This window comes from Struthio camelus, chromosome 14, assembly GCF_040807025.1.
Source record: "Struthio camelus isolate bStrCam1 chromosome 14, bStrCam1.hap1, whole genome shotgun sequence".
NCBI lineage: Eukaryota > Metazoa > Chordata > Aves > Struthioniformes > Struthionidae > Struthio > Struthio camelus.
This window is the reverse complement of record NC_090955.1, coordinates 15,048,474-15,074,177: the sequence shown is the minus strand read 5'-3', so window position 1 is coordinate 15,074,177 and position 25,704 is coordinate 15,048,474. Positions and strand designations below refer to the sequence as shown.

The window sequence follows — 25,704 nt, the reverse complement described above, 5'->3', positions numbered from 1 at the left end:
GCAGTCGGGAAGCCCGTTCATGGGGGGGGGTAGGTGGAGGTTCCCCATCTAATTCCCGTCTTGTTTCAACACCGAACTGAAGAGCTCTGTTTTGACTTCTGTATTTTAAGCAGCGTGTCATTCCCTGCGACTGTGTCCGAGGGCGTTCTTACAAGATGGCTTAAAGCGGCGAGGTGGTTTGCAGCTCGCCCCTTGAGGTGAGGCAATGCTGCCGTGCACCTGTGGCTCAGCAGCGCGCTCCTCCTGGTTTTAAACCTTGGGCTTGTCATGAGAAAGTTGAACAAACAAGCGAGAGAGATTGCAAACAATATTTAAAAGCTTGTGAAACGCCTGACGCATTTGTTTGCTGCACACTCATCGCAGCTCGTCTTTGGTTAGCCAAGCTTCCCGGGATGTCGCTCTTCGAATGAAAGCAAAAACGTTCGCGTGGGGCTATGCCTTGGCTTAACTGGGTCAGTTAAAAACCTCAGTTTAAGCTAGTGACTCTGTCTTGCGTTGGCTGCATAGTGACATTATGGCTGTTTTAACTCTCCCACGCTTGACTGAATGAGTCTTTTCTGACCGCCTATGTTATCAGAAGCTTCTGGTTCTCACAGTGAGCGCTGTGAAGCCCTTTACACCGGTTCTCTGAGCTCGTCCCGCCAGCCCGCCCAAAGGGACGTGCTTTTCTCAAATCACAGAGCCAGTGAGGATTTGACCCAGTTCACTTTCATTTACTTGCTGATCTTATTTCCAATTTAATTAAGTATTTCTCATATTTTGGGGCATATTTTCAAGGTGTATCCCAAGCTGATCTATGACCCAGGGAGAAGGAAAGTAAGTTTGCTTATAGCAAAGGGATTTGGGTTGACTATTTTAAGAAAAATTAAAGCAGCTTTTAAAGGCGGGTTGATATGCAGCTCTTGATAGCAAATAATGTCTCCTGCTGGGAAGAGGGGGAGGAAATAGGGTTGCGGCCTAAACGGCAGGCTTAAGGGGAGTCCTCATGCAGGTGTAAAAGCGTTGGCGGGATGCTCTGATTTCAGCCTTTGGGCTCTTTCTATGGGCAATGCGGAGAAGGTCTGTGCTTGCCAGTGGGCACGGCCACCTCCCACATGCGGGGGAAAGGGCTGGACCCCATACCCCAGCTTGACAAAATGCCCCCGGACTGGGGCAAGGGGGGCTGCATGGCTCCTGTGGGGGGAACAGCACTGCTTCCTCCCTTGCAACCCTGTTGCAGCTGCGTTGCGTCTCCCCATCTATCCCTCTTCTATCCCTGTTGCGTGCCCCCCAGCATTCTTGTTGTATCCCCCATTGCCTCTGCATCACGTCACCCCCTTAGATCCCTGTTGTGGCTGTGTCGCAGCCCACTTGCACCCTCTTTGTGGGTCCCTTGCATCCTCCCTTGCACCCTGTTGTAGTCACATTGCAGCTGTGCCACATCCCCTTTACTATCCCCTGCTGCATCCCCCTGCACCCCTGTTGTACTGCTGCTGCAGCTGCACTGCATCTCCCACTGTATCTGTTGTGTATCCTTATTGCATCTCTCTTGCACCCCCCTTCTACCCCTGTTGTAGCCCCATTGCAGGCACATCACATGCCACCCTTACATCCCCAGGGTAACCCTCTTGCACCCTGTTGTATCCCCTTGCATCCCCCCTTGCACCATCATATCCCTATTGTATCCCCTTGCATGCCGCCTTGCAGCTCCCTCACATCCGCCCCCCACACTGCCATTGCAACCCCATTGTACCCCCCCTTGCACCTGTGTTGTGTCCCCATTGCCCCCCACCTTGCAGCCCCATTGAATCCCCCTCGCAACCCCCATGTCATCCCCCCTTGCACACATATTATATCCCCTTGCATCCCTCCTGGCACCCCTGTTATATCCGCTTGCATCCCCCCATTGCAGCCCCAGCACATCTCCTTCCCAGCCCCCGCCGCACCCCCATCGCATCCCCCCACGAACCCCCACTGCAGCCCCGCTGTACCCCCCCGTTCCCTCTCCCGTGCACCCGTGTTGTGCAGCCCTATTGTACCGCCTCGCAGCCCCGCTGTATGGCTCTCGCCCCCCGGCGCAGGCGGCGCGCTCGGCTGCGCCCCCGCGCATCCCGCCCGCCCGGCAGCGGGGCGGAGGGAGGGCGCAGCGGAGCCGCCGCGTCTCGCTCGGCGCCGGGGCGGCGCGGCCATCGCGGCGCGGCTCGGTGAGCGCCGGGGCCGGGGGGGCGGCGGGGCCCACGCGGGGGGGGGAAGGCACGCGTGACCCGCTCCGGGCACCGGGGGGCGGGGGCGAGGCGGAAAGGCCGCCCTGAAACGGAAGGAATAATTGAGGGGGAAAAAAAAGTATAATTAATTTGCATTAAAATTCCAAAAAAAAAAGGGGGGGGGGAGGCGGGGAGGGGAGGAGAGCGGCGTTGCTTCTCGGGCGCTGTTAGTTGGAGATCACCCGGCATCTTGGTGGAGCCGGTGGTGCGGAGCCCCTGGGCCCCGGGGGGCCTGCACGCTCCGAGAGGGAACCCGAGGGTGGCCAGGCCTGGCGGGCCCCGCTTCCCCCGGGCAGCGGGCGGCCGGCACCCCTACCCCAGCCCTCGCCGGTCCTTCCCCCCCCCCCCCCCCGCCCGGAAGATGCGCGTGGGTGCTGAGCCCCGACGCCCTCGTGACATCAGCTGCGCGGTACATCCTGTTGTCCGTGCGCGTACGCAGGGACGGGGGGCGCGCTGGGCGAGGGAAGGGCACGTCGGGAATTTTTCAGCCTGCGCCCGTGGTGCTTTTCCGCCGCGATTCGGCCGGGCTGGCTGGCGAGGAACGACAGCGGCTTGTCTTTGCGGGCGGCGGGGGGAGCGCGGGGCTGGGGCCGGCCCCAGGCTCGCCGGCTACACGCTTGCGAGCCGCGTTGCACAAATACAAGCGGGTCAGAGATGCTCGTTTTGTGAAACTGCCCTCCAGAAGGAACGAGCTCGTTTCTGCCCGCTGTAAATAAATAAGTAAAGGTGAAAGGGCACGTTTCCTGCTCGCGGCCCTCCAGAGCCTGGATTAAGGCTGATAGCTGACCGGCTGATGGACAAACGTCTTTCAAATATCGATAGATTTTAATTCATAACTGTAGCGTAACGAGCATCTAAGAGATCGTGCTGCCAAACGTACCTCTGGGAAACCATGCCAGCCGCTATGTCATCCATTAGCGTCAGGATGATTTGTGCGGGTGCCGGCGGCTCTGGGGAGGAGCGGTTTCAAGAGCAGCGGGTTACGTGGGTGTTTTTTCCTTCCATTGTGAGCCGCAGCGCGGGTCGGCCTTCCCGGGGCCGCTCTGCCTCTGCTGCCTCTGCAGGGGGGGATCTTACAGTTGCTTGACATTTCTGCTTCGTTAACCCTTCAAAACCACTGAAGTGGGCTTAGATGAGCTTCTCAGCTTTCCGCTAGCCGGAGCCTGCAAATCTGTTGGCCCCGTTAGTCAGAAATTGCCCGCTCGGGAGCGGGGAGCAGGACGCGGGGAGGCAGCCGGGGCGCTGAGGGCTGGTAACGCCGGCTCCGACAGCCGGCCGTGCCGGTCGCGGCAGCGCGCGGACGGCGTGCCTGCGCTGCGAGAAACCCGCTCTGGCCGTGCGGAGAGCTGCCGGGCGCGCTCGCTGGCCCCTGCCCGCCTCTCCTGCCGGCGGAGGCTGCGCAGCCTCCCCGCGTGCCGGAGGCTTTCGGGAAGCGGCACCGCGGTGTTCGTGGGTTTTTTTTTTTTGTTTTTTGGCGAGAAATGCAGTTTTTGTGATTCCTTGTGCTGTGTTGTGTGCTGCTGCTGTATCTTATGTGCGGGCTTGGAAAAAACGGGTGTAGACACCTGCGTTCAGCCCCTGAGTCTTCCCCAACTTACCCCGTGTGCCTGAGCTTGAAAGAGACCCGACGTTGCCGAGGATTCAGGCCGGGCTGACGCTGAGCCTGTCCCGTTGGCCGGGCCCAGGGCTGTCATCAACTCGCTGTCCCCCCCGGCACCGCCCGCCGCCCCGGCTCGGCTCTGGGCTCCTCCGTCGGCCCGCGACGCGTCGCCTGCGCCGTTTTGTCGAGGCCTTACTTGAGCTGCTTCCTTTGGGGCGCGTTTGTCCCGTTCCTTCTGGTCGTCCGGTCGGGGGGTCCCCCCAGGGGGTCTGCAGCAGGCCTGTTTACCCTCTGCCTTTGCGGTTCCCTGGAGCAGCAGGACGTTTGGGGTAGCACCGGGTTTCGGGGGCTCTTCCGGCTCGGCGGCGCGGGGAGCCGGCGCTCCCGCTGGGCGAGCCGCGGCCGGACCTCGCTCGCGCTGCCCGTGCCGGCCTGGCCTGAGCCGTGTTTGCACGTTCGCTTACGAGGCTTTATGTAACGCCTTTCGCTCTTGCCACGCAAACATCTCCAGGTCACCGAGCGCCTCGCATTGATTAACGAGTTGTGATCTGAAGCCTCGCAGCTGCGACCAAGGAGCTGCTGCTTGCTTTTATTTTTAAGTCCAAAGTGTCTCTTGTTCTCAGCAAACGGCCGTGTCTGGCCCTCGGCGGACTCCGCTCGCTCCCGTCCCTGGGGCCGCTCCGCTGCTGCCCCCACGCTGCGCCACATCTGCCGGGGGTGGGAGACGGCCGAGGGGACGGCGCGAGCCGGGGGTAACCATGGAAATGGGCAGAGCCGCTCCGCGGAAGCGGAAAGCGGGTGCAGCAGCGCAGCAGCTGGAGCGCCTGCGCTCCGCCGCCCCGCTCGCTAGCACCCGCGCAGCATCCTCGGGGTGAGCAGCATCCCTGCAGCTCGCAGCATCCTCGGGGCGCGCAGCATCCTCGGGGCGCGCAGCATCCTTGGGGTGAGCAGCATCCTTGGGGCACGCAGCATCCTCGGGGCATGCAGCACCCTCGGGGCGCGCAGCATCCCTGCAGCTCGTAGCATCCTCGGGGCGCGCAGCATCCTCAGGGCATGCAGCATCCTCGGGGCATGCAGCATCCTCGGGGCGTGCAGCATCCCTGCAGCTCGTAGCATCCTCGGGGCACGCAGCATCCTCGGGGCGTGCAGCATCCTCGGGGCACGCAGCATCCCTGCAGCTCGTAGCATCCTCGGGGCACGCAGCACCCTCGGGGCGCGCAGCATCCCTGCAGCTCGCAGCATCCTCGGGGCACGCAGCATCCTTGGGGCACACAGCATCCTTGGGGCACGCAGCATCCCTGCAGCTTGCAGCGTCCTCGGGGCACGCAGCATCCTTGGGGCGCACAGCACCCCTGCAGCTCGTAGCATCCTCAGGGCACACAGCATCCTTGGGGTGCGCAGCACCCTCGGGGCGCGCAGCATCCCTGCAGCTTGCAGCACCCTCGGGGCGCGCAGCACCCTCAGTGCATGCAGCACCCTTGGGACATGCAGCATTCCCACGGGGCCAGGGTGCTCCGGGGGTGCCGGGCTGGCCAGGCGTGCAGCCCCACGTGGGATGTGGTGCATGAGGGTGGCCGGGCCCCGCGGGGGCAGCGGCGGGAGGTGGCGCACAGGAGCTCCCCGGGGGCCACGGCATCGCTGCCCACCCAGACGCCGTGCAGGGGAACCACTCGAAGAGCTCCTCGGCCTTTACCAGCCCCGCGTGCTTGCAGCGGGGTGCCCTGATCCTCCCAGGCTTTCTTCAGCTTGACAAAAGCCGCTACCAACTTCAGAGTAGTGCCTTTCTGGGTCGGTAATAATTTCCTGTGACTGCTCTGCACTGCAGCCCAATTTATACAAGGGCTTTGGAGCACTGAAAATCTTTGGGGATACGAAATTTAAGACAGGAAGGGAATGGGAAGGAGCTTAGTTAACACGCTTTGTTTTAGTAACTGTAATCATTTTAAGCACAATTATGATCCCCATTTCCTTTGCTCCTGTTCCCTTGTTTCAGTTCAGCCACTGCTGTGAGTTTTCCTGAGACATGGGCATGAGTACATAGTGCGTTTTAAGTGGATGACTTCTGTCTCCTTGGAGAGCTTTTGTGTGCTCGGCTTGCTTTCACTCTGCCTGTATATCAGTTTGCACTTTGTTCCTACTTGGAACAAGTGCCCTAATTTTGCTTTATTGCATAAATGATTATAAATAAGGGAAAGGTTGGTCAGAGGGTAAATGTGATGCATCTGGAAGGGAAGCTGCTGGCCTAACTATCCCAAACTTGTCGTCTCTCTTGGCTATAGCACCTGAAAGGAGAAAAAACAGGAGTTTAATTTTGCCTGTTCCTGTTTTTTCAGAGCACTGTTACTGCCCATAGCGAGCAGGACCTGCACCGAGAGGAAGAGGGCTCTCTGCAAGGTAAGCTGTGCTTTTTAAAGGCGCTCTCCTTGTTGCTTTAGTTTCCAAGTCAAGGAGCCAGAGACACCCCTCTTTGCTTAAAGGAGAAGGTGAATTTGGGGTTTTCCCTTTGGACTGACCGGGTGCTGACAGAGATAAGATGATCCAAAAACTTATGTAAAATTTAGAAAGAAGTGGAGGGTGAGGGAAGAGGGTCTGTGTTTTTCCCATCTTTTGTCCTGGATACAACCTTCCTTTTGTTACAAGTCAAAAATGTTGATGTTTATTTTCTGTGATTATTTTTTCCCCATTTCAGGGACATAGCAAAAGGCAAAAGTGCTCTTGGGTAGGTTACAGTGCAGTGCAACCCTGCTTTCAAATAGAAAGTATATTTGTTGCACAACATCTTTGCTTTATGAACAGCCTGCACACAGAAGGAAGATCTTTCTACAAAATATTATTTAAATGAATCATAGTATGTTTTTGAGACGTAAATGATATTTAGTTTTATTAAGGAGGTGTCTAGGTGTGTGTGTCAGTATTCCTCAAATTTCAATTATTTTTTTTTTCCCCTGGAGAAAGAGGGAAAAACTAGTCATTGGTTTTCCCTACAGCTTCAGAGTTGCTGTGAACTTTCCATCTTGGTCATAGATAATGAGTGTTTTTAATATGATCCAGTATTACAGCAGCAGATTGGGATAGGATATCAGCAGTATCTGTGGTGACTTAGTTTCTACTTCACAGCATAATATATTAGGATGGCTCTCAAATGAAAGAGGAGTAGGTCTGTCTATATTTATGCTGAGAAATTTGGTGGTAATGTTGTGGGGAGAGAGATGGGTGGGGGGAGACCAGGCATGGGAAATGTTTCATTTTATGGATAGGTTTGGCAGAAGAGTTAGTGTTGAGGATAATGGGCGAGACATAAGTTGGTTAACATCAGGAATTAAAGGATATGTGTGTGTGACAGGGTTTAATCTCCTAATGAGAAAAACATATCCCTGCTCTCCGAGGCTGGGAGAGTTTAGCGATGAACAGGGCATTGTGTGAAAGATTGCACTTGCAAACTGTGTGCAAACTGTATGCAAACTGTCCTTGAGCATGAAATACCGTTAGGAGGTTTTGTATGAAGGACACTAGGGAGCTGAGATGGAGGCCTGTGTGTTATAAAAGGAGCAAGACCCCTCCAAGGCAGGAGTGAGGGCTTGGATGGTCCAGTGTGGTCTCGGGATGGGGCTGACTTGATCTCAGATTCGGGCTAGCAGCCAGACGGCTCTGCCAGCTTTTTTGCTTCATTTTCCCCGTGACCTTTCCTAGGCCCATGATTAGCAGGTGCCTGTGCACAGCAGTAACGAGCCCGGGGCAGGGCTCCAGCCCTTGGATTCTAGGTCAGTCATTGTGTGCTGGGGATTTGGGATTCAGGACAGGGGAGGGGAGGGTGCTGGCATTGGATCCATCGTTACTAAAAGCAATGTACAGCCTTTATTTAAGCAGCTGAAACGGTGTGTGCCCGTGTAACGCAGGAGAGAGCCTGTATTTGGCATATTTGCAAAGTGCTATAGAAACGACGTAGTGACCTGTCACCTGTGGCTTCGCTCCACGCTTGTTAGGAGGCTCTTGCTGGTTTGAGAAGTGCACTTCCGACAGGATAAGATTGCAATAATTAGGTGCATTAAGGATCCTAAGGAAATAATCCAGTTTTAAAACGGAAAGACATTCACTGTGCTCCTGAGCAGTGTCTTCTGCGTCTTGCACTTCCTCTCCTCCTGGCAGCAGAGGTTTCACTCAGCGCTGACTTGTCCCCAGCTCCTGCATTTAACCTCCGATCCTTTACTAAATGTGCACAGGTGAGGGCGGGCCTGGAGGAGCACCATGGACCTCGACGTGCTGAACATGTTTGTAATAGCCGGAGGCACCCTGGCCATCCCCATCCTGGCCTTCGTGGCCTCCTTTCTCCTGTGGCCCTCAGCGCTGATCAGGATCTACTACTGGTAAGTTAATTAGGGCGAGCGCTGTAATTTTCACTCCGGGGTGCAGTTCCTGTCGGTCCACCTAGGAGCGGAGAGTGGCTAGAGCTAATGGGCTGCTGAGCAGGTGGGTGGCTCGCCGAGGAGGCCGTCCCTCGTCCCGCTGCTCGTTTCGGTGCCGGGGCCCCTCCGAGCCGCAGCGTGTGCGTGGAGCGCTCCGCGGGGAGCCCCTCTCCCCGGCCCTGCATCGTGAGAAGGGGGCTTATTTCAAAGAGCTTGCTGCCAAAAAAACCAGCGTGGATGGAGGCGGGTGTTTGTCCCCGTATTTTGGCCGGGAGCATCTCTGGGAGGGAAAACTGGCATTTCCTTGTTACGCTTTTGTTCCTGAGGCTTGTGCCTGTAGAGGCCGTCTCCGTGTCGGCTGCTGGACGTGCTCCCCTTCCCGAGCTGCCGGGCACGGGCCCCCCAGGGTATGCCTGGCCGTGGCGGTGGATGGGCCGTGCCGTGCCGTGCCGAGCCGGAGGGGTTCCCGCGGGTGGGCTGCTGCCAACGGGGCCGTTGTCTCCCAGCAGCAGCTGTCCAGAGCAAAAAAGCTCCGGAGAGAGAGACAAACCGGAAAAGTTAAAAGTGGGAAAGAGGGTGGCCGGCCCCTCCGAGCGGGGCCAGGCGGTGTCGCGCCGGGGAGGTGGCGGAGGCCCTTGTGGCGTCTCCGTACGTTTCTCGGTGGTTCTTCCCCAGGGAAGGGACTCTCCCTGGGAAAAGCGATGGTGTTTCTGATCACCTCTCCCGTGGCCCCAGCCTCGCACAGCCCAACCTCGGCAGGATCAGCGTGGCTGTCCTGTGCTCTGCCGCCGTTCCCTGAGGATTCAGTCTGCTTTGAAAGGGAAAGACTTTTCCCTCATTAGTAGTTAGAAAAGGGACTTCTCTCACTCTCGCTCTCTCCTGGGCTGAGGCATCAGAGAAGATGGCATAATGCTTTGCATTACCCATTTGCATCTTGTCCTTTCCGACAGCGGGAGGCAGGCGCTAGATCTTTCCATCTTCATTTGCCCCTGGAGAGTAGTGATGAGCATCCTGTCGGCTTTCATGGCGTGGTTTCTCGCGGAAGAAAGTTGAAGCAGCGCTCCTTCACGGAGGCCGGGGGGAAGTCTCGTCGGGCGCTGCGTGCGAGCTGCCGCGGCAGGCTGCTGTCACGTGCAGGGGGCAGATGGCGGTCCCTGCGGTTGCGCTCACGGGGTGTTTCCAAATCAGAGTGCCCTCCTGTAACAGGCTGGAGCCAGAGCAGAGCATGGAAACTCCCCCCGCTGTTCAGGCACGGCAGCGTGATTAAGCTCATTTTTCTAATGGAGCATTTATTAGTAACCTTGTAAGCAAAGTATTTGGGAACTGACAGACAGGGTGGAAGATGTGGTTAAAAGCCTAGCGACTAAATCTGCGTGAGAAGGAGTTTCTTCCCATTGCACATCGCGCTGGGACCCGTGAGAGCATCATCCTGCAAATGAAAGCAGGCAGTCCAAAAGTCTGCTAGAGGGATATTAGAGCTGATGCTGAGATGTTGCTTCATCCTGTTTTCTGTTTTGCAAAGGAAAGAGAATTGGGTTTCTCCTGGGTTTTTAAAATCTCAGCCCCTCTCTGGTTCTGCTTAGACTATTGGCACAGCTGTCGGCAGTCGCTGCTTGTGTCACATGAGCCTGTTTGTAATGGGCAGGATGGAGGTCCAGACGTTGCTGTTTTTCTAAGTGACAGGCATTTTTTTTTGCAAGACTGAACGCTGAGCCTAGTTGGAGTGAAGCCTTCAGAGACACATGAGCCAGGATTGCAAAAGAGAGAACATGAGGCAAAAGGGGCTGACGCCAGAGAGCTTTTGGGAGTCAGGTTGAGAAGGAGGTGAGAGAAGAAGTTGTAATGTTGTCCCTTGAAGGCTGTAAATTAGGGCCCGAATGAAAGCACGGTGTGTGCATGTTTATCTGTGTTAGGCTGAGGGAGGGACTGTGTAAGCAGAGGCCAATGGGATTTATTTCTTTTGAAAGGCAAGCGTCCATACCTTTCTCTCCTATAGCGTTTGTTGGCAACGTTTGGATCTGTTATGGGAATAACTGACACTCTGTGTCTTATGTGCATGCACACCTCTTTTCTTAAGAGACATCTGGTGGTAAGAGTAGATTCATCTTTTTCTTTTCCGTTTGCTTCTTTTTGAATCCGCTCCTTTTTTTGTTTTGTTTTGTTTTGTGAAATCTTTGCATTTCCTCCTTGGAGGAGGCCTTTGTTCTCACCCCTCTCCCCGTGAGCCTGAGGAGGGGTGGTCCATCCTGCCGGCCGCAGCAGCTGCTCTGTCCACAAACCTCTCGCTGCTGGGTGTGCATGTCCTTAGCCGGTGTGTGCACAGGGTGCTTCCGGTCCTCTGTAGCCGACCGTGTCCTTCCCCTCCTTCACTGCTAATGCTTCTCCAGGCAGCGCGTGACGTCGGTGGCTGCCCCAGTGACCCCAAGCGGTAGATCTGTCCTCTTCTGCCTTAACCGGTTAATCAGTTTAGCTGCCACAGCTAAGCGTGTTAACACCTTGCGAGGGATCAGTTCAGCTTTGCACAGATTATTTTGTCTTCTGCTGAATTGATCCATCAGGATCAGTTGCTAAAAATGTTATCAACTTGCCCATCAGTGGTTTACACCAGTGCCTTTGAGGCAAACACTCTTAAGTCACTTACTCATTCAGGGAGAAATTCACCTCTCTGTGTAGGACCAGCAGCGACCCTGGATGCTACTTAAGTCCCACTAACTCCCTCAAAAAAGGGATTAAGATAAAAGAGGATTGCTGTATGCATAAGCTTTGAGTGGGCAGAGAGCTAGGACAGCCCAACACTGTTGGTGACCTTGCTGTTGTGCCTCAAATAAATTCTGATATTGTGTATAGAAGCATTTGCCAGTGTCTTGGCAATTAGGAGTAGCCCAGTAGTTGTGCAGTGTGCTGACAAGCCTTGCTTTTGACCTTATGGGAAGCACAGAGTAGCTGTGCCTACGCCTTGGTCTTGAATTGCAAGTGTACAGCATGTGTCCAAAGTGTCACCAGTAATCTTTGCCTAGGTCCCCTCAGGCCAGTAGTTTCACTGCGTCATCTTTAACCAGGTTGCAAACACACTCTGTCGGGAGCTGTCTGCTTTTTGCTTTCAGGAGAAGAACCCAAGTTTGCCTAGGGTTAGCCCTGGTGTCTTCTGGGGTGTTTGACTCTGTGGACGGTTGTGTCTGGTCCTTTGCATGTGTGCATAAACACATTTTTAAAGAACGTCCAGTTGGCATGTGGGAAGCCGGTTTCTGTGATGCTCCTGGATCACAATTCTCTGTTGCTGGGATCCAGTATACTTGCCCGTGTTGTGATGAGGGCTCACGGCCACAGGGCTGCAATGATGTGCCCAAATAAATCCATGACCGATCTGTCTATCTTACCTACCTGAAACAAGAGCCCTCCCTTGGCCTCCCTGTCCTGCACCCTGCCTTTCCTATGTGTGCTACCTTTCTGTCTTGAACCTTTTTCCTTCTGTCAAATGTCAGGGGTCTTCAGCTCTGGGGTTGTCTTTTTGGCCCATTTCCATTGCCTTAAGGGTATTTTGCACCTTGATTATTGGGGATATATTTTGGCAACTTTTTAACAAACAGAGCGCCTCCATGACACTCCTCGCCTGTAAGCAAGGGTCTGGTCCAAAAACCACATGCTCAGAATTAGTCCCAGTTAAACCATGACAAAGCCAGCATGAGCTGGCTAGCTGGCCTTAGGTAACTAGCACATCTGTAGCTGAGCTTGGGCCTGTCACCTGGTTTATATTCCCACCATCCCATTGTGCCCTGGCCTTGCCTTGCTCACTGGTGTTCTTTTCTCCTTGTTTCCAGGTACTGGCGTCGAGCCTTGGGTATGCAGGTTAGATATGCAAACTACGATGACTATCAGTTTTGTTATTCCTATAGAGGGAGACCTGGATACCGACCGTCTATCCTGATGTTACATGGGTTCTCAGCCCACAAAGACATGTGGCTGTCTATAGTCAAGGTGGGACTCCATTTCTCTCCCATCAGTACTTAGCAGGAGTCAATGTTACTGGGCTTGGTGGTGGTGTGGGTGGAATGGCTGCATGCTGCATGGATACAGTCTGAGATGATCATTTTAACATGCTAGCAATACCCTCCTCAGCTCTGTGTTCCTTGTTTGTTGGATCCTTTTCATCCCTATGACATGCAAATCTGCAGGGGAAGAGCAGTATGTACCTGCCTCCTTCACGGGAAGTGAATCTTGCCTGTGGTTTCTCTTCATTTTGTCCTTGGTACATGAGCTGATTTACTCTGGTGCAAGAGTAACCGAGGGCTTCTAGGAGGAAAGCAAGCCCCCTTTTGCCACCTGTAATTACCAGTTTCCTTCCTTCCTCCCTTGGTTTTCACAGCACTTCCCTTTCGGTCTAACTGCCCGAGTTTTGTTTCTGCAGTTCCTCCCGAAGAATCTGCACTTGGTGTGTGTTGACATGCCTGGTCACGAAGGTACAACCCGGTCATCGTTAGATGATTACTCCATTAACGGGCAAGCTAAAAGAATACACCAGGTAAAGCCTTAGCAATGGTCTCGTCTTACTCTTCGTATTTACCTTTGCAGTGTGTACCAAGAATGACGGGGCTGTTTTATCTCTGAAGTGGAGCAAAACCTTGCTGTCCCTCAGGCAGAGGCCAGGCGTTGAGAGCTGGTGCCACGTAGATGTGGCATCTGAGAAGCTGCTGTTGTTTCATTCTCCTGAAACCTGCAGGTGCAGGTGACGTCTTGCTTTGCTGCCCTAGTGCAAGTTTGGCTATTTGTGCCCTACATGAATTCTTTTTGAGCTTTGCCCTGCTGCTGTTTGTGTGTACTTCTCTCCCCTTTTCTTTCTTACCAAGCTGGACTGCAGCATTCTGCAGAAGGACGTGGAATTTGCAAGGCTTTGGAAAACTGACCCATTATTTCTTCAAGGGCTGCACTCAAAATATGTGATTGATTAGCCAGCACATTCTTAATGTTTGATGCGCACCTGAATTTTTTAATTTGATCACCAAAAAGCTGTATGTGCAAATTATAGCCAGAATCAGTGTCCCAGAAAAAAACGCACTTATAAACAGTGGGAACATCATGTGAGAGGAGAGCACTTCTGTGCTTGGGAGCAGAGTATAAAACGGGCCCCTGTTTTCAGCAGTGTAATGGCTTAGCAACACACAGGTACACAGTGTAAGGGGAAGACTAGATCAACAAGGTCCCCGTGTGTTTGGTGGGGGAAGTGCGGTATCCCTCCCTCTCCTAGGGTAACCATATGAGAACATGCATGTCTTCAGCCCTTCTTGTCTCACACAATCTTTTTCCATCACCAGCAACGAAAGGAGGTCTCACTTTCTCATCCTGCTGTAGCTGATAGGTAGGACTGAACTCTCAGCTCTGCAGAAACCGCCAAGGTTTTTGCTTGCTCTCTTCAGTATTGTCACCAGCCTGGCTTCTAGATGTGCCTTGTCCATGATGCCTGTTGCTTAGCTTTCTACATGATGCGGTGTGTGCTGGCCTGGATTTTTTTGTACATTAATGCTTTTACGCCTGTGTGAGGGTGGCTCCCTTGCTGTTGGAGCATTGGACCTCCCCTACTGAGGCCCAGGAAGCAGCACTGCTCTGGTAGAGAGAGAGGTGGCAAGACCAGACTGGGCACTGGGGCCTTTCCCAGCTCCTAGAAAGCCTTTCTCCCCTTAACCATTAAGAGACTTGTGGCTGGAAGGAGGGATGAAACCAGGAGAGGAATGAAGCAGATGCTCACTCTACAGCAGCCTTCTGCCACCACCTTGTGTTTGAAGATGGTGCATTTTTCTGCTTGAGAGGGTTGCAGATGCTGTGCGCGTGTGGGTATCGGTGGCTCTCCTCTGGCTCTGGCGTGTGTGGCAGGAGGTTTCCTCTGTTGTCTGTCTGCTCGGCCCCTTGCGACAGGGATCCCCATCTCGTTTGGGCTCAAGTGCGTCTGAGGAATGACAGATGTGTTTGGGGTTTAGTTGGCCACTTCTAGCAGTGTTAGGTGTATCCTGGGTGCTCTTCCGTGCCTGCTGCACATCTGGCTCTCTCAGCAGAGGCCAGAGGTGTTCAGTCATGGAGACCCTGCAATGCTGCAGGGACTCTTTTGGGACCGATCCACATGGGTAGGACATGTCCAGCAGGGCTCTTCCCGGCCCTGGGCTGCCTTTGTTCCCATTGGTTCGAGGGGTGGCTCGAGGCGCTCTGGGGGCAGCTGTGGGTCTCCTTGGAGGCGTTCCTGCAGCACTCCCGGGCCACACACAGCCCTGGCTGGGAGCAGGCTTCTGCCTGCTGCGCCCCAGCCCCATCTCCTGGTGTCGGATCAGGACACATGTATAACGTGGCTATACAGCTTGAGCCCGGGGTGTCTCAGAGCCCCGGCCAGCTTTCCCTGCTCCGCAGGGCGGTTTTCACCCCCCCACTGCTGTGAGTGACTGGAAGGCACTAATGTCACGCCGGGAGCGAGTGATGCTCCACTGGGAAAGGCTAAGGCCCATGAGCCCCCGGCCCCGTGCATGTCCCTGCCTCCCACTGCCGTATCCAGGCCTGCGCCAATCTCCAGTTTTTCTGCTTAATTTCACTAATGACCCCATGCCGATGCTTCCTCTTGCCCAACAATGCTCCATTCTGCTTCCGTTGCAGTTTGTTGAGTGCATCAAGCTGAACAGAAGGCCTTTTCACCTGGTTGGCACTTCGATGGGAGGAAACGTCGCCGGAGTTTATGCTGCTCAGTACCCAGATGAGATTTGCAGCTTGACTCTTATATGTCCTGCAGGTGCGTAATACACAAAAGATCAAATGTAGAAAGAGCAAGCAGGAGTTCATGGAAAAGTGCAGGGCGATGCCGATTGCAAAATAGACTTTGCATATTAAGTAGCACATTGCTGGACTTCAGCAACGCTTTTGACACTGTCTCCCATCACATCCTCGTAGGTAAGCTCAGGAAGTGTGGGCTAGATGAGTGGACAGTGAGGTGGATTGAGAACTGGCTGGATGGCCGAGCTCAGAGGGTTGTGGTCAGTGGCACAGAGTCTAGTTGGAGGCCTATATCTAGCAGTGTCCCCCAGGGGTCAATACGGGGTGCAGTATTGTTTAACTTATTCATCAGTGACTTGGATGAAGGGACAGAGTGCACCCTCAGCAAGTTTGCTGATGATACTAAAGTGGGGGGAGTGGCTGACACCCCAGAAGACTGTGCTGCCATGCAGAGGGATGTGGACAGGCTGGAGAGCTGGGCGGAGAGGAACCTCATGAAGTTCAACAAAGGCAAGTGCAAGGTCCTGCACCTGGGCAGGAATAACCCCATGCACCAGTACAGGCTGGGGGTTGACCTGCTGGAAAGTAGCTCTGCCGAGAAGAACCTGGGAGTGCTGGTGGACAACAAGTGAAGCATGAGCCAGCAGTGTGCCCTTGTGGCCAAGAAGGCCAATGGTCTCCTGGGGTACATTAGGCAGAGTGTTGCCAGCAGGTCGAGGGAAGTGATCCTGCCCCTCTACTCAGCCCTGGGGAGGCCTCCCCTGGAGTACTGTGGGCTCCCCAGTACAAGAGAGACATGGCACTCCTGGAGAGAGTCCAGCGGAGGGCTACCAAGATGATTAGAGGGCTGGAGCACCTCTCCTAGGAAGAAAGACTGCAAGAGCTGGGCCTGTTGAGCCTGGAGAAGAGAAGATTGAGAGGCGATCTCATCAACGTGTACAAGTATCTGAAGGGGGAGTGTCAAGAGGATGAGGCCAGCCTCTTCTCCGTGGTGTCCAGCAACAGGACAAGAGGCAATGGGCAGAAACTGAACCACAGGAAGTTCCACCTAAACCTGAGAAAAAACTTCTTCACTGTGAGGGTGACAGAGCCCTGGCACAGGTTGCCCAGAGAGGTAGTGGAGTCTCCTTCGCTGGAGATATTCAAAAGCCGTCTGGATGTGATCCTGGGCAATATGCTCTAGGGGACCCTTGTTGAGCAGGGAGGTTGGACTAGCTGATCTCCAGAGGTCCCTTCCAACCTAAATGATTCTGTGATTCTGTGATTTTAAAATAATGCACATATATAATCTTAAAATCTTTGGCAGTGCACAGTTCTAGGGCGGGGAGCACCTAGGACAAAATCATGGGCTTGTCCTGGCTGCTCTTTTCCAGGGCTTTGGAGTCCTCCCTGTTGTGCCCAAACCCATGTTTAAAGCTGAGACTAGGGGAGATGGGACAGCCTGTGGTCTTGAAGAAAATGCTTTTCTCCCTTGGAGTGGCAGACGTTTTACCATGGCACGTTCATAGTCTCTTGGTTCTGGAGGAGGAACCCAGGCAGTGAAGTTTGGTCAGATCTTGCTGTACCTCCTTGATAGCCCCAATGGACCTTAAAGGTGGTGCAAACAACATTGCTGCTGTTGTGGGGGGGGGGGGTGCAGGGCCCGGAGAACATAATTCTCTCACATTTGGGCACTCTGCGTGGGAAGAGTGCTTCGGGGCCGTGCCCAGATCAGTGGGAGGTTCGTGCGCCCGCGTGGTGCTCCCCCCTCTCACCTCCATCTCCTGGTCTGATGCCTGGCCCAGCATCATCTGTGCATCTGGCCCAGCATCCATCTGTGGGTGAAGTGCAGCAAATGGGATGCAGATTTTGCAGGGTGCTTTTCTGTCAGGGGAGGGCTTTGCTACCTCCTTGTCGCTGGGACAGCTCCTTCCCATCCCATGCATGGAAAGTATGGTTCTGCAATAAGTCATGAAGCAAAATGAAATGTTACCTAGTTACTGGGTGTGCTGCTCTGCAGAGCAACAAGATTTTTCCCTTCCTCTCTGGGAGAGGTTTTGGCTGACTCTACAGTGTTATTGCATGTGTAACCTCGGTGTAGGCTTTATGAAGAGCTTTGAGGTTAAGCTGCTACAAGGGCTTTCCCCAGCGGGAAAAATACATCTACGTTGCATCAGACTACTGGGCACAGTAGTGTCAAAACTTGGATCAGCAGGGAAGACTGGGTTATCACTGGGTAAATACTAAGATTGTTGTATACACAGATTTTTTTGCTCCCTTTTTCTGTTAAATGGGTGAGCAAGAGGGGAGGCTGGGGACCTGAACTCTGTCTACAGGGGCTGTCGTGGTCTCTGCTGGGTTTTAGCGCTTGTACATCCTTGTTTGTTTGACTCAGGCCTGGTGAGTTCGACTGACACCAAATTCATTAAGCAGCTGCGGGGGGAGCTGCAAGAGTCCAAAAGCATCAACAGGATCCCGTTAATTCCCTCGACGCCTGAAGAGATGGCCGATATGCTGAAGCTCTGCTCTTATGTTCGCTTTAAAGTGCCCCAGCAGGTGAGAAACCCGAGCTGGCTGTCTCGCTGCCCTTGCTCAGGCTTGGCCGGGAACAGCTGTGGGAAGGGGACTTTCAAAGGGAGGGGATGACAATTACTTTGCAGCCTTTTGAGCATCAGCGGAACTGATCTGTCGGGTGCTTGTTATTTATGGCAGGTTTCAGTTTTATTAAACAGGCAAGTGTTCTAGCAGAGATGAGTAACTTGGAGACCTTAGTCTGGCTCTATTTTTAGTAGTGTTTTGAGAGTATTAACAGATCCATGTATTTTTGGCCTCTGTAGGTTTCTGCTTAAAAGCAAAGCCTGTTCAAAAGGTTATTTCTTGACAGCAGTTCTCTCTGGCAGGGCTCTCTGCTCGCTGTCGATACTCATTTCACCCACAGAAATACCAATGGGAACAGAGCAGGAGAGACCATGGTCTCTGCTGTCCTTCTGGCCCAGGGATCGCTGCGTGTCTGTCTGCAGCACACAGGCTAGGGAACCCCTGGCAGGGATTTCTTCATCTTTCCAGTAGCTCCATGGCTCAGAAAACTTTCCCTTTAATCTCACTTTTCTCACCGCAGCCCGGCAACAGCAGCTGAAGTTTCCGTGTGTGAGGCATGCAAGTTCATTGGCGGCTGGCTGGGAAGCAGAAATGTTTTTAGTAAATATGGCTGTCAGGAAACATTAAATAAATAAATAAGAAGGCTATTGTCCGGTCTGGAAGGGGATTGTTTGTTGGTTTTTTAGCAGAAGTAATGGAAATGTTAATTGCCTCATTGTGAGGCTAGAGGAACTTGGCAAGGGGCTTGCTATTAAGCTGATTTTCCTTAGGAAGTCTGGGATGAGCAGATTGGAGGATAAGAAAAAAAGTAAAGTAACGCCAAGACCATTTTTTTTTGGTAAAAGAATAAAAAAAGGAAGAAAAGCACAGTCACTCCTAAGACAGTCTGCTAGGGATGTACCACTAGCCTTGGCAAATTTCAGTCTGACGTTATAAAAGACTGAAATACTGGTTATTGAAATACATGTTACTTAAGTGCTGTTGCAACAGCCTCCTATCAAGGTGTGCCTCTGACCGAGCTTGCACTGGAGCCACGTTGTGCAAGGCCCACGCTGGCGGTGGTTGGTGCAGTCCCACCCCGGCTGTGTGCCGCGCTCTTGGCTTTCCCAGCATGGGCTGCCCCTCTGACGGTGTCCTTGTGCTCCCTTCACAGATCCTGCAGGGCCTCGTTGATGTTCGCATCCCGCACAATGATTTCTACCGGAAATGTAAGTGCATCGCCAGAACCGACCTTGCCAGGCACATGAGCCCTATCTCAAGGGCTTCAGAGAGGGCAGGTCCCCGGTGTCCCCATCCCCAGCAGACCTCCTCACCCCAGCTCCCATGCCCTCAGTGCTGGGAGGGAGGAGGAACACGATTAATAGATTTGGGGAAGCGCCTTAATCCCTGGTAGCAACCCATGACCACCTACAGAGGTGGTGGGGCTGCTGCTTCACCCTCATTCTCTAAGTTAGTCTAATTAGCACTAACACCTGTGAAGAGATGGGGCTGGAGGAGGATCTTTCTGTACTAGAGCCTGATGGCGGTGCAGAATGAGACCTTTGCAAAGACCGCGCTTCTGGGCTGTCCCCCCATGGCCTCCCCTTTCTGTGGGCTCCTCTTCCTCGAGCTGATTCCCAGAGCCATCGCTGGGAGCCTGGTCGAGGCAACGTGGATGGGGGTTGTCTGCTGCATGGAAGAGGGAAGCGTCCCTCTCGTGGAAGACTAATTCTCCTTCTGTGCACACAAGTATTTCTAGAAATCGTGGATGAAAAGTCCAGACACTCGCTCCATGAGCACATGAGCAAGATCAAAGCACCAACGCAGGTCATCTGGGGAAAGCAGGACCAGGTACACAGCCATCCCATGCCTTCCCTTCTCTCTCCCCGCTCAGCCTCCTTGGAAGGAGGACCAGGAGCGCATCTCCGTATGCAGCCACGTACGCTTTGCCCACAGATATGTGGCCCTCTGCATCAAGTCGGCTCATGGGACCCCTGTCCACCGTGGAGGACAGCTTGGGGGTGATGGAAGGAAAGACGAGAGAGAACCTGGGGGAGACGGGGAGAGAGGCAGGCTGAGGTTTAGCTGCTGGGAATTGCCTAGGGTTGGTGGGCAGGAGAGGGCAGGTGCCAGTGGAGCCAGTGCCAGAGCGCAGTGATGGCATGGGCTCAGCAGAGGGACTGCCAGCCCAAACGAGAGTTGTCTTGCCAACTAGGGAGAAATGCGCTGATCCGTGGGGCAGGCGGCAAGGTAAAAGCATGGGACTTTGGTCTCTTTTTCTGTGTTTATAGGTAAGGATAGTTAAGGAGGGAGGAGCAGGGAGATCTTGGGGAGTGGGGGAAGAGGCAGGACACAAGCATGTAAAGGGCCATGTAAATGCATAAAAGCACCTGCGTTCAGGCCCCCGCAGCAGGCGGGGAAGGGGGAAAGAGTGCCGCAACAGTGCAGGGAGTGCGAGCCCTGGGCGGGAGGCAGGAGCATGCCCTCCTGCTCCAGCCTCTCACATGGATTTGCAAAGGCAGTCCCACTGGGATTCCTACAGCGGATGACAAAACTTAGATCTGCTGGTAGACAGTTAACTTTTTTTTTTGTTTTTGTTTTTTCCTGTCGTTCAGGTCCTGGATGTTTCTGGAGCTGACATTTTAGCAAAAGCTATTCCCACCTGTCACGTGTATATTCTGGAGAACTGTGGGCACTCGGTGGTCATGGAGAGGCCCAGGAAGACGGCGAAGCTCATGCTTGAGTTTCTGGCGCTGCTGCACAGCACAGAGAACAACAAGAAAGAAGCGTGAGCCCTGCGGGCAGCCCGGCGCCAGAGCCAGATGTTTTCAATTGTAAAGTACTGATGCTTTGATAAGTTCTCAGGGATCTCGTACAAATCACGGTTAATGTGCCAAAGTTCCTGAGGAAGGCAAAATCACTGATACGTAAATCTATAGCGCTACATGGTGACCTAGGGATCATTGAACAACCTACATATATACGAAAATTGGAACAGAATCTATATATTTTCTACTTATACGTAAAATAGAAATGGTCTGAAATCACAAAACGCTAGCCATGGAATGTACTGAAACTCTTTATGCAGCCCATGCTATATAAGTTACTGGCACATAGTCGTTAATGACATTTATCTGAAATACGTAAGAATTGTAGGGAGAAACGTCCTGGACAGAGACTTACAATGTTTCTACTCCTTAGACTCTACCACGTTGCATGCGATATTGCTGTAAGAGAATCCTAATGTCCCAGGCATTTGCTAACGTGCTGTTTATGTAGCTCATTAACTTATGATTTCTGCAGAAAAAAAAAAAAAAACAGAAAACTTCATGTGTGAAAGTAAAATGACTGTATGTCCAAAATGTTTACACTTCTGGTGAGTGGATTTTTTAAATCCTTGGACAGCTCCTGTGTATATGTAATGCCTTAACAGTCTAGAATAACGACGTCCATGTACAACCTGGCCTCATAAGAGGGGGTGGTTTCTTCTGGTGTGAAATCTGTGCGTTGTAAAAACTCAAAGTAAAGACAGCCGTTTTGAAACAGTTGTGCAAACAAGTGGAACAAAAACTCCTGGAGCTATTCAGTCTCTTAGACGTGGGGCCTGAGTCAGCAATAATACTGTAGAGAGACATGTGAGTGAGCACATTCAGGTTAACACAAGGGCAAACTCCTGTCTCAGCTCTTTTCTATTACAGTGCACTGCTGAACATTTTGATGTAAATAATGAGCTTCTTAATGAATTCCATGAATTCTATGAATGATAACGTCATTGAAAACACATGTAACAGATTTAAGTGTCATGAGATAACTGAAAGAATAGCAAAGTGCAGTATGGGCTCAGGTACTCCCTAGCCAATGTGTATTGTTAGCAGATGTCTCAGGCTCATGTGGCATGCATTTTAAAGTAGAGTGGTGTGGAAAAGTAAAATTGGGTAGTGTTTCCTTTTGATGATTTATAACTCCTAACCAAGTGAAATTATATACAAAAAGGGAGAAATCCAGAGAAGTCACACTTTGCAGCGCATGAGGCACCTTCTAGAGACCGATTCTGCTGCGTTAATCCCCCTCCAGATGCAGTTCCTCGCTGCGTCTCCCCAGATTAGCTGCTGGACACTTGTAGCTAATCCTGCTGTGTGACTTGGATGAGAAACACGGTTCCTGGTCTCAGGCGTTACGTGTGTTTGGTGGCGGGTGAAGCCGTGCGTGGTCCTCGTGAAGACGAGAGGGAGGAGGCCGTTGTACGTCTGTCACCACACAGTCCCTTTAGAGACTCTCCATGGGTATCGGCACCTGATATTTTCTAGAGACTCTCCTGTAGATTGTATACCTAAGCTTGTATATCTTAGAGCCATCTTCTCACTATTTTTGCAGGTTACTATGAACTGTGTATGTATTTGAAACTCCCTGTTCGTTTCTCTGCCCTTTTTGTAAGAGACGAAATGGTGTTCTTTTAGGAAATTAGGAAGTTGCTGTCAATTGCTTGGTTATTGTTTCTACTACAGGAGTTGATTTAAAAAAATGATGATAGTTTTACATGGCAAAAGCCAGAAAAACTTGTTGGATATCTACATGGTTTCTCATATGTCGCAGATTGCTGTATGCAAAGGATTTAAATGGCTATTAAAATCTAGTAATTTAAAGAGTCCTCTCTGCAATGACTCTTTTTTCCTTTGGGGTAGGGGATTGTGGTATGGGACGATGCAGAGCAAGAGGAACTTACTCTTTTGCTTTTTCTCCATATTTCTGTGAGTTCCAGGTTTTGCCATGACGAATGCTTGATAACGTCCAGAGAGATGGGGAAGACCTTGAAGGCTCCATTCTGATCTCTTCAAAGACCACAGGAATTTCACTTTTTTTCCTTTTTCAATAGGAGAAGGCCCTAAACACTCAAGAAGCAAAATAAGACCTCAAAGGGCAGATGAGTCAGGTTTTAAGCAGCAAAGATTTGTCTTAAATTCTTCAAAGTGTGTTAAATGCAGATATTAGCTGTTAATTGGAAGGTTTTCTAAATTCATACATAAAGTGGCAGGGATATTGTTAGGTCAATATCTAGGCAAAATTATTTGCGCTTGCACTTACGCCAGGAGAGTTTTGAGGCCTCACAGCTGCTTTGTTGGGAAGATAGCGCAATAATGGACCTTCTGGGGTTTCCGAGATGTTTGTCCATGCACACCCAACTCTCACCATTGTAAGGAGCAGAGGAAGTAGCTGATGAACACAGAGCCGAGGACCAGCCTCGGTGGCGCTGCAGCGGGTGCTGCTGTAGCACCTCGGGGTAATTTTGGGCGATGGGCCGAGCAGGAGCCAGGGCACCTTTGGGGCTGTGTCTTGGTCACCTCCCAGCAGATCCTGCTGCTGCTATTCACACTATTCAGCAGGGAGCCTAATGCTCATGCTGTTCCTGTGTGCCTCTCCTTTTCCAACCGTTTAACTAGTAAAATAACTGAGCTGGATTTCAGCCGCTACGTTAATGCACAGACAGAGGTGACCGTGGCTGTAGAAAACATACTGCGTTACTCCAGCATGCAGGGGAAACGGAGGAGGCTTCTCACCTCTAGACAGGAGATTGCAGTGACTCAGGGAGTTTGAATTACACATCTGGGTCTTATACTTGGGTAATAAAAAGTCTCGTCCGCAGGGAGTTTATTTAAGTGGTGTCACTGCTGAGCGGCAGCTTGCCTCCGGCGTGGCCCCCAGCCCTCCCAGCTGCAGCGCTGCTCGCCCTGGCCCTGGCCCCTGCCGAGGGCTCTCGACTGGCCCCCGGGTGGCATTAGCTGCTCCGGGGCTGAACACAACACCGCCCGGCACGCTGCAGAGCTGCATGCCCTTTGTGGCCCGTCTTCTGGATTTGCATGTCACAGTTTTATTAAATTAAAAAAAAAAAAAAGAAATCTCTGAACATGATCCAGAAATGTATTTGCAGAGGGGATTTGCTGCAGCTGCAGGAGTCCAGAGGAACACGCCACAAATCCTGTCTTCCTTCCTTAGGGAGGAACTGCAGTGCTTCCCTGCTGGGTTTACCAATTCCAGGTCAACTTAACCTGGACTGATCACCCTGGGCAGGCGATGGGCACCCCAAAGCCGTAAGCAATTGCTTGCTTACGGCTGCGTCTGCAGCAGGGCTCCGTAACTGCTGTTTCCCCCGTCTCTGCTGTTCGCCTTCATGCAAATCTGCAAAGGTTGCTGGTTTTACACTTGAGGCACAAAACACTGCTAGCTGACACTGGTTCTTTTGCAAGAGGCAAACCCTGCTTGGACCCTGGAAAGAGGGGGCCCAGCCGGGCTCGTGGCCCTGCCAGGGTAGGACGTGGAGACCTCTGGCACTGCCACCCCTTTCCCCATGCCCCACAGCGGGGTCTTTGCAAGACCCTGGGGCTTCACGGTGGGGCAAGAGCAGCTCAATGTGTCCCCAGAGGGTTGTGAAGACTCATTCTCGCACCGCTGCCTGGGAGAGGGCTGCAGGGTGACAGCCCAGCAGGGCCACTGCCACAGGCCACCAGCCCATGGTGGCAGCGAGCCCACCAGAAGGACTTTCTGCTGGACAGGCCGGAGTTGGGCATAGGTAGCTCACGCGCGCTAGAGGGGAGGCTGCAGGCAGACGGGGCTGGGGGCGATGGTGCAGCTCTAGGGGGTTTCTCTTTGCTCTGGCTAGCGCTCGCAGGGCGGTTCGCGGGCTCCCCGGGCTTTGCAGCCCTTGCCAGGGTCGCGCAGGGCAGGTGAGCCCACCGACGAGGGCGGGGGAGAAGGAGCCAGGGAAGTTGCCAGCACCTGGAAGCACACCTGTGTGTCACTCTTCCCGCTCATTCCTCATTTCCTGCTGCAAGCAAGAAAAGCCCAAAGGCTTGCTGCCCTTGCTTCAGGGCATGTCTGCAGGGGAAGGGCTGCTCTGGGGATGCTGCAGTGTTTTGGGAGCAGCTGCCTGCCTGAGGTAAGGCTGCACCCTGCATGTGTGGGGATTAGGCAGGGGCTTTTTGCCCCCTCTCTGTTGGGTTTGGCTGCTGTGTGGGGGAGACAGCTGGGAAACCAGTGCATCCCAGTCACAGGGAGCCCTGGCACTGCCAACCAGTGTGCAGCCTTAACCTCTTTGTGTGCAAGTGGAGGGAAGAGAGTGAGTCTGCCTGTCTGTTTGTCCTTGGTGATTTAAGTGTTGTTTTGCTTGTGGTTATGTGAGCAGTGAAGGTCAGTCTTCAAACTGAATTGGGCTAGGATGTAAGGCAAAGTGTGTGTTAGCAGTGAAAATTAATAAAAGGTAAGGAGTTAGTCCTCAGCTGTTATGGGCCTTGCCAAAAAGGGGTTGCTGCATCCTGAAAACCTGCCTGCTAAAAAGCAGATTGTGGGATCCCACATGGGCAGTGGTGCGGAAACCGGTTGCTGCCTCCCTGGTGGTGCTTGGAGCAGGGAAGTGAGAGCCTGTGCGGGAAGGCAGGCTTGTCCTGTGGTTAGGCTGTCTGCTTTGGAGCTAGAAAAGTGAGGTAATCTGGCAAATCACTTGGTTCTGCCTTGTGTGATGGAGATACAGTGGTTCCCTGTGTTGTGGCCTTGCAAGAGGGCATGGAGGATGGGGATGCCCCTTGCTATGGTGAAGGGCCACAGCAGTTTCTTGGCTGGAGGGGGCCCAAAGGGGGCTTCCAAGGAGCCCCTTGCCAAGGGACCCTCTTGTCCCCACCAGGCTGGATGGTGGTAGTGGAGGAGGGGGGACTGTCCTGCATGTAGTTACCACCTTGTTTCTGGCCTGGGTCCCTTGTGTCCTGCCTGCTCAGTTGCAAAGTTTGTGTCTTCCATTAGTGATGTGGCTTTGCAGAGATCCTCAGAGCTGGTGCTCTGGTTTAAATGACATGAGCAGGTCTGACCCCCCTGCCCAGCCCCAGCTCGGACCCCAGCTATGGGGGGGCTCATGCAGCTAGAGGGGGCTGACAGATCCCGTGGGTGATTCCTGGGGCAGCCTGTGAGAGGGCAGGGAGTACACAGCGGAGCGCTAGCCTGGTGCTGGCTGGCTCTAAATATGCCAGAGCCGCCCTTCCGAGGTGGAGCGGAAGGATAGCCCGTCCCTCTGGTATCTTACGTTACACGCTCTGCCGTACAGCTCGGCATCTGGAAAAGCAATGCCCCCTGCCGAACGGGGGAGCTAGGGAAACCTGAGCTGTGCCTTGCCCCA

At 53.2% G+C, this 25,704-nt stretch overlaps 1 protein-coding gene across 6 annotated transcripts in view; it reads left to right on the top strand.

Annotated features, from left to right (window-relative positions):
- The window catches only part of ABHD6 (abhydrolase domain containing 6, acylglycerol lipase), a 37,852-nt gene extending 15,660 nt beyond the window's left edge, over positions 1-22,192 (top strand). For 4 of the 6 annotated variants that reach the window (XM_009688247.2, XM_009688245.2, XM_068906782.1 and 1 more), the window contains 9 exons: positions 6,177-6,237; positions 8,064-8,207; positions 12,065-12,221; positions 12,652-12,765; positions 14,877-15,009; positions 17,365-17,525; positions 18,721-18,775; positions 19,297-19,397; positions 20,162-22,192. In XM_009688247.2, coding sequence (XP_009686542.1) covers positions 8,089-8,207; positions 12,065-12,221; positions 12,652-12,765; positions 14,877-15,009; positions 17,365-17,525; positions 18,721-18,775; positions 19,297-19,397; positions 20,162-20,338 — 1,017 coding nt within the window. In that variant the 5' untranslated portion in view covers positions 6,177-6,237; positions 8,064-8,088 and the 3' untranslated portion in view covers positions 20,339-22,192. Of the gene's footprint in view, positions 1-2,091; positions 2,184-4,644; positions 4,787-6,176; positions 6,238-8,063; positions 8,208-12,064; positions 12,222-12,651; positions 12,766-14,876; positions 15,010-17,364; positions 17,526-18,720; positions 18,776-19,296; positions 19,398-20,161 lie in introns of those variants that run through there. The other 2 variants (XM_068906780.1, XM_068906781.1) reach the window with 2 other exon arrangements.
- Positions 22,193-25,704: the final 3,512 nt, after the last annotated feature.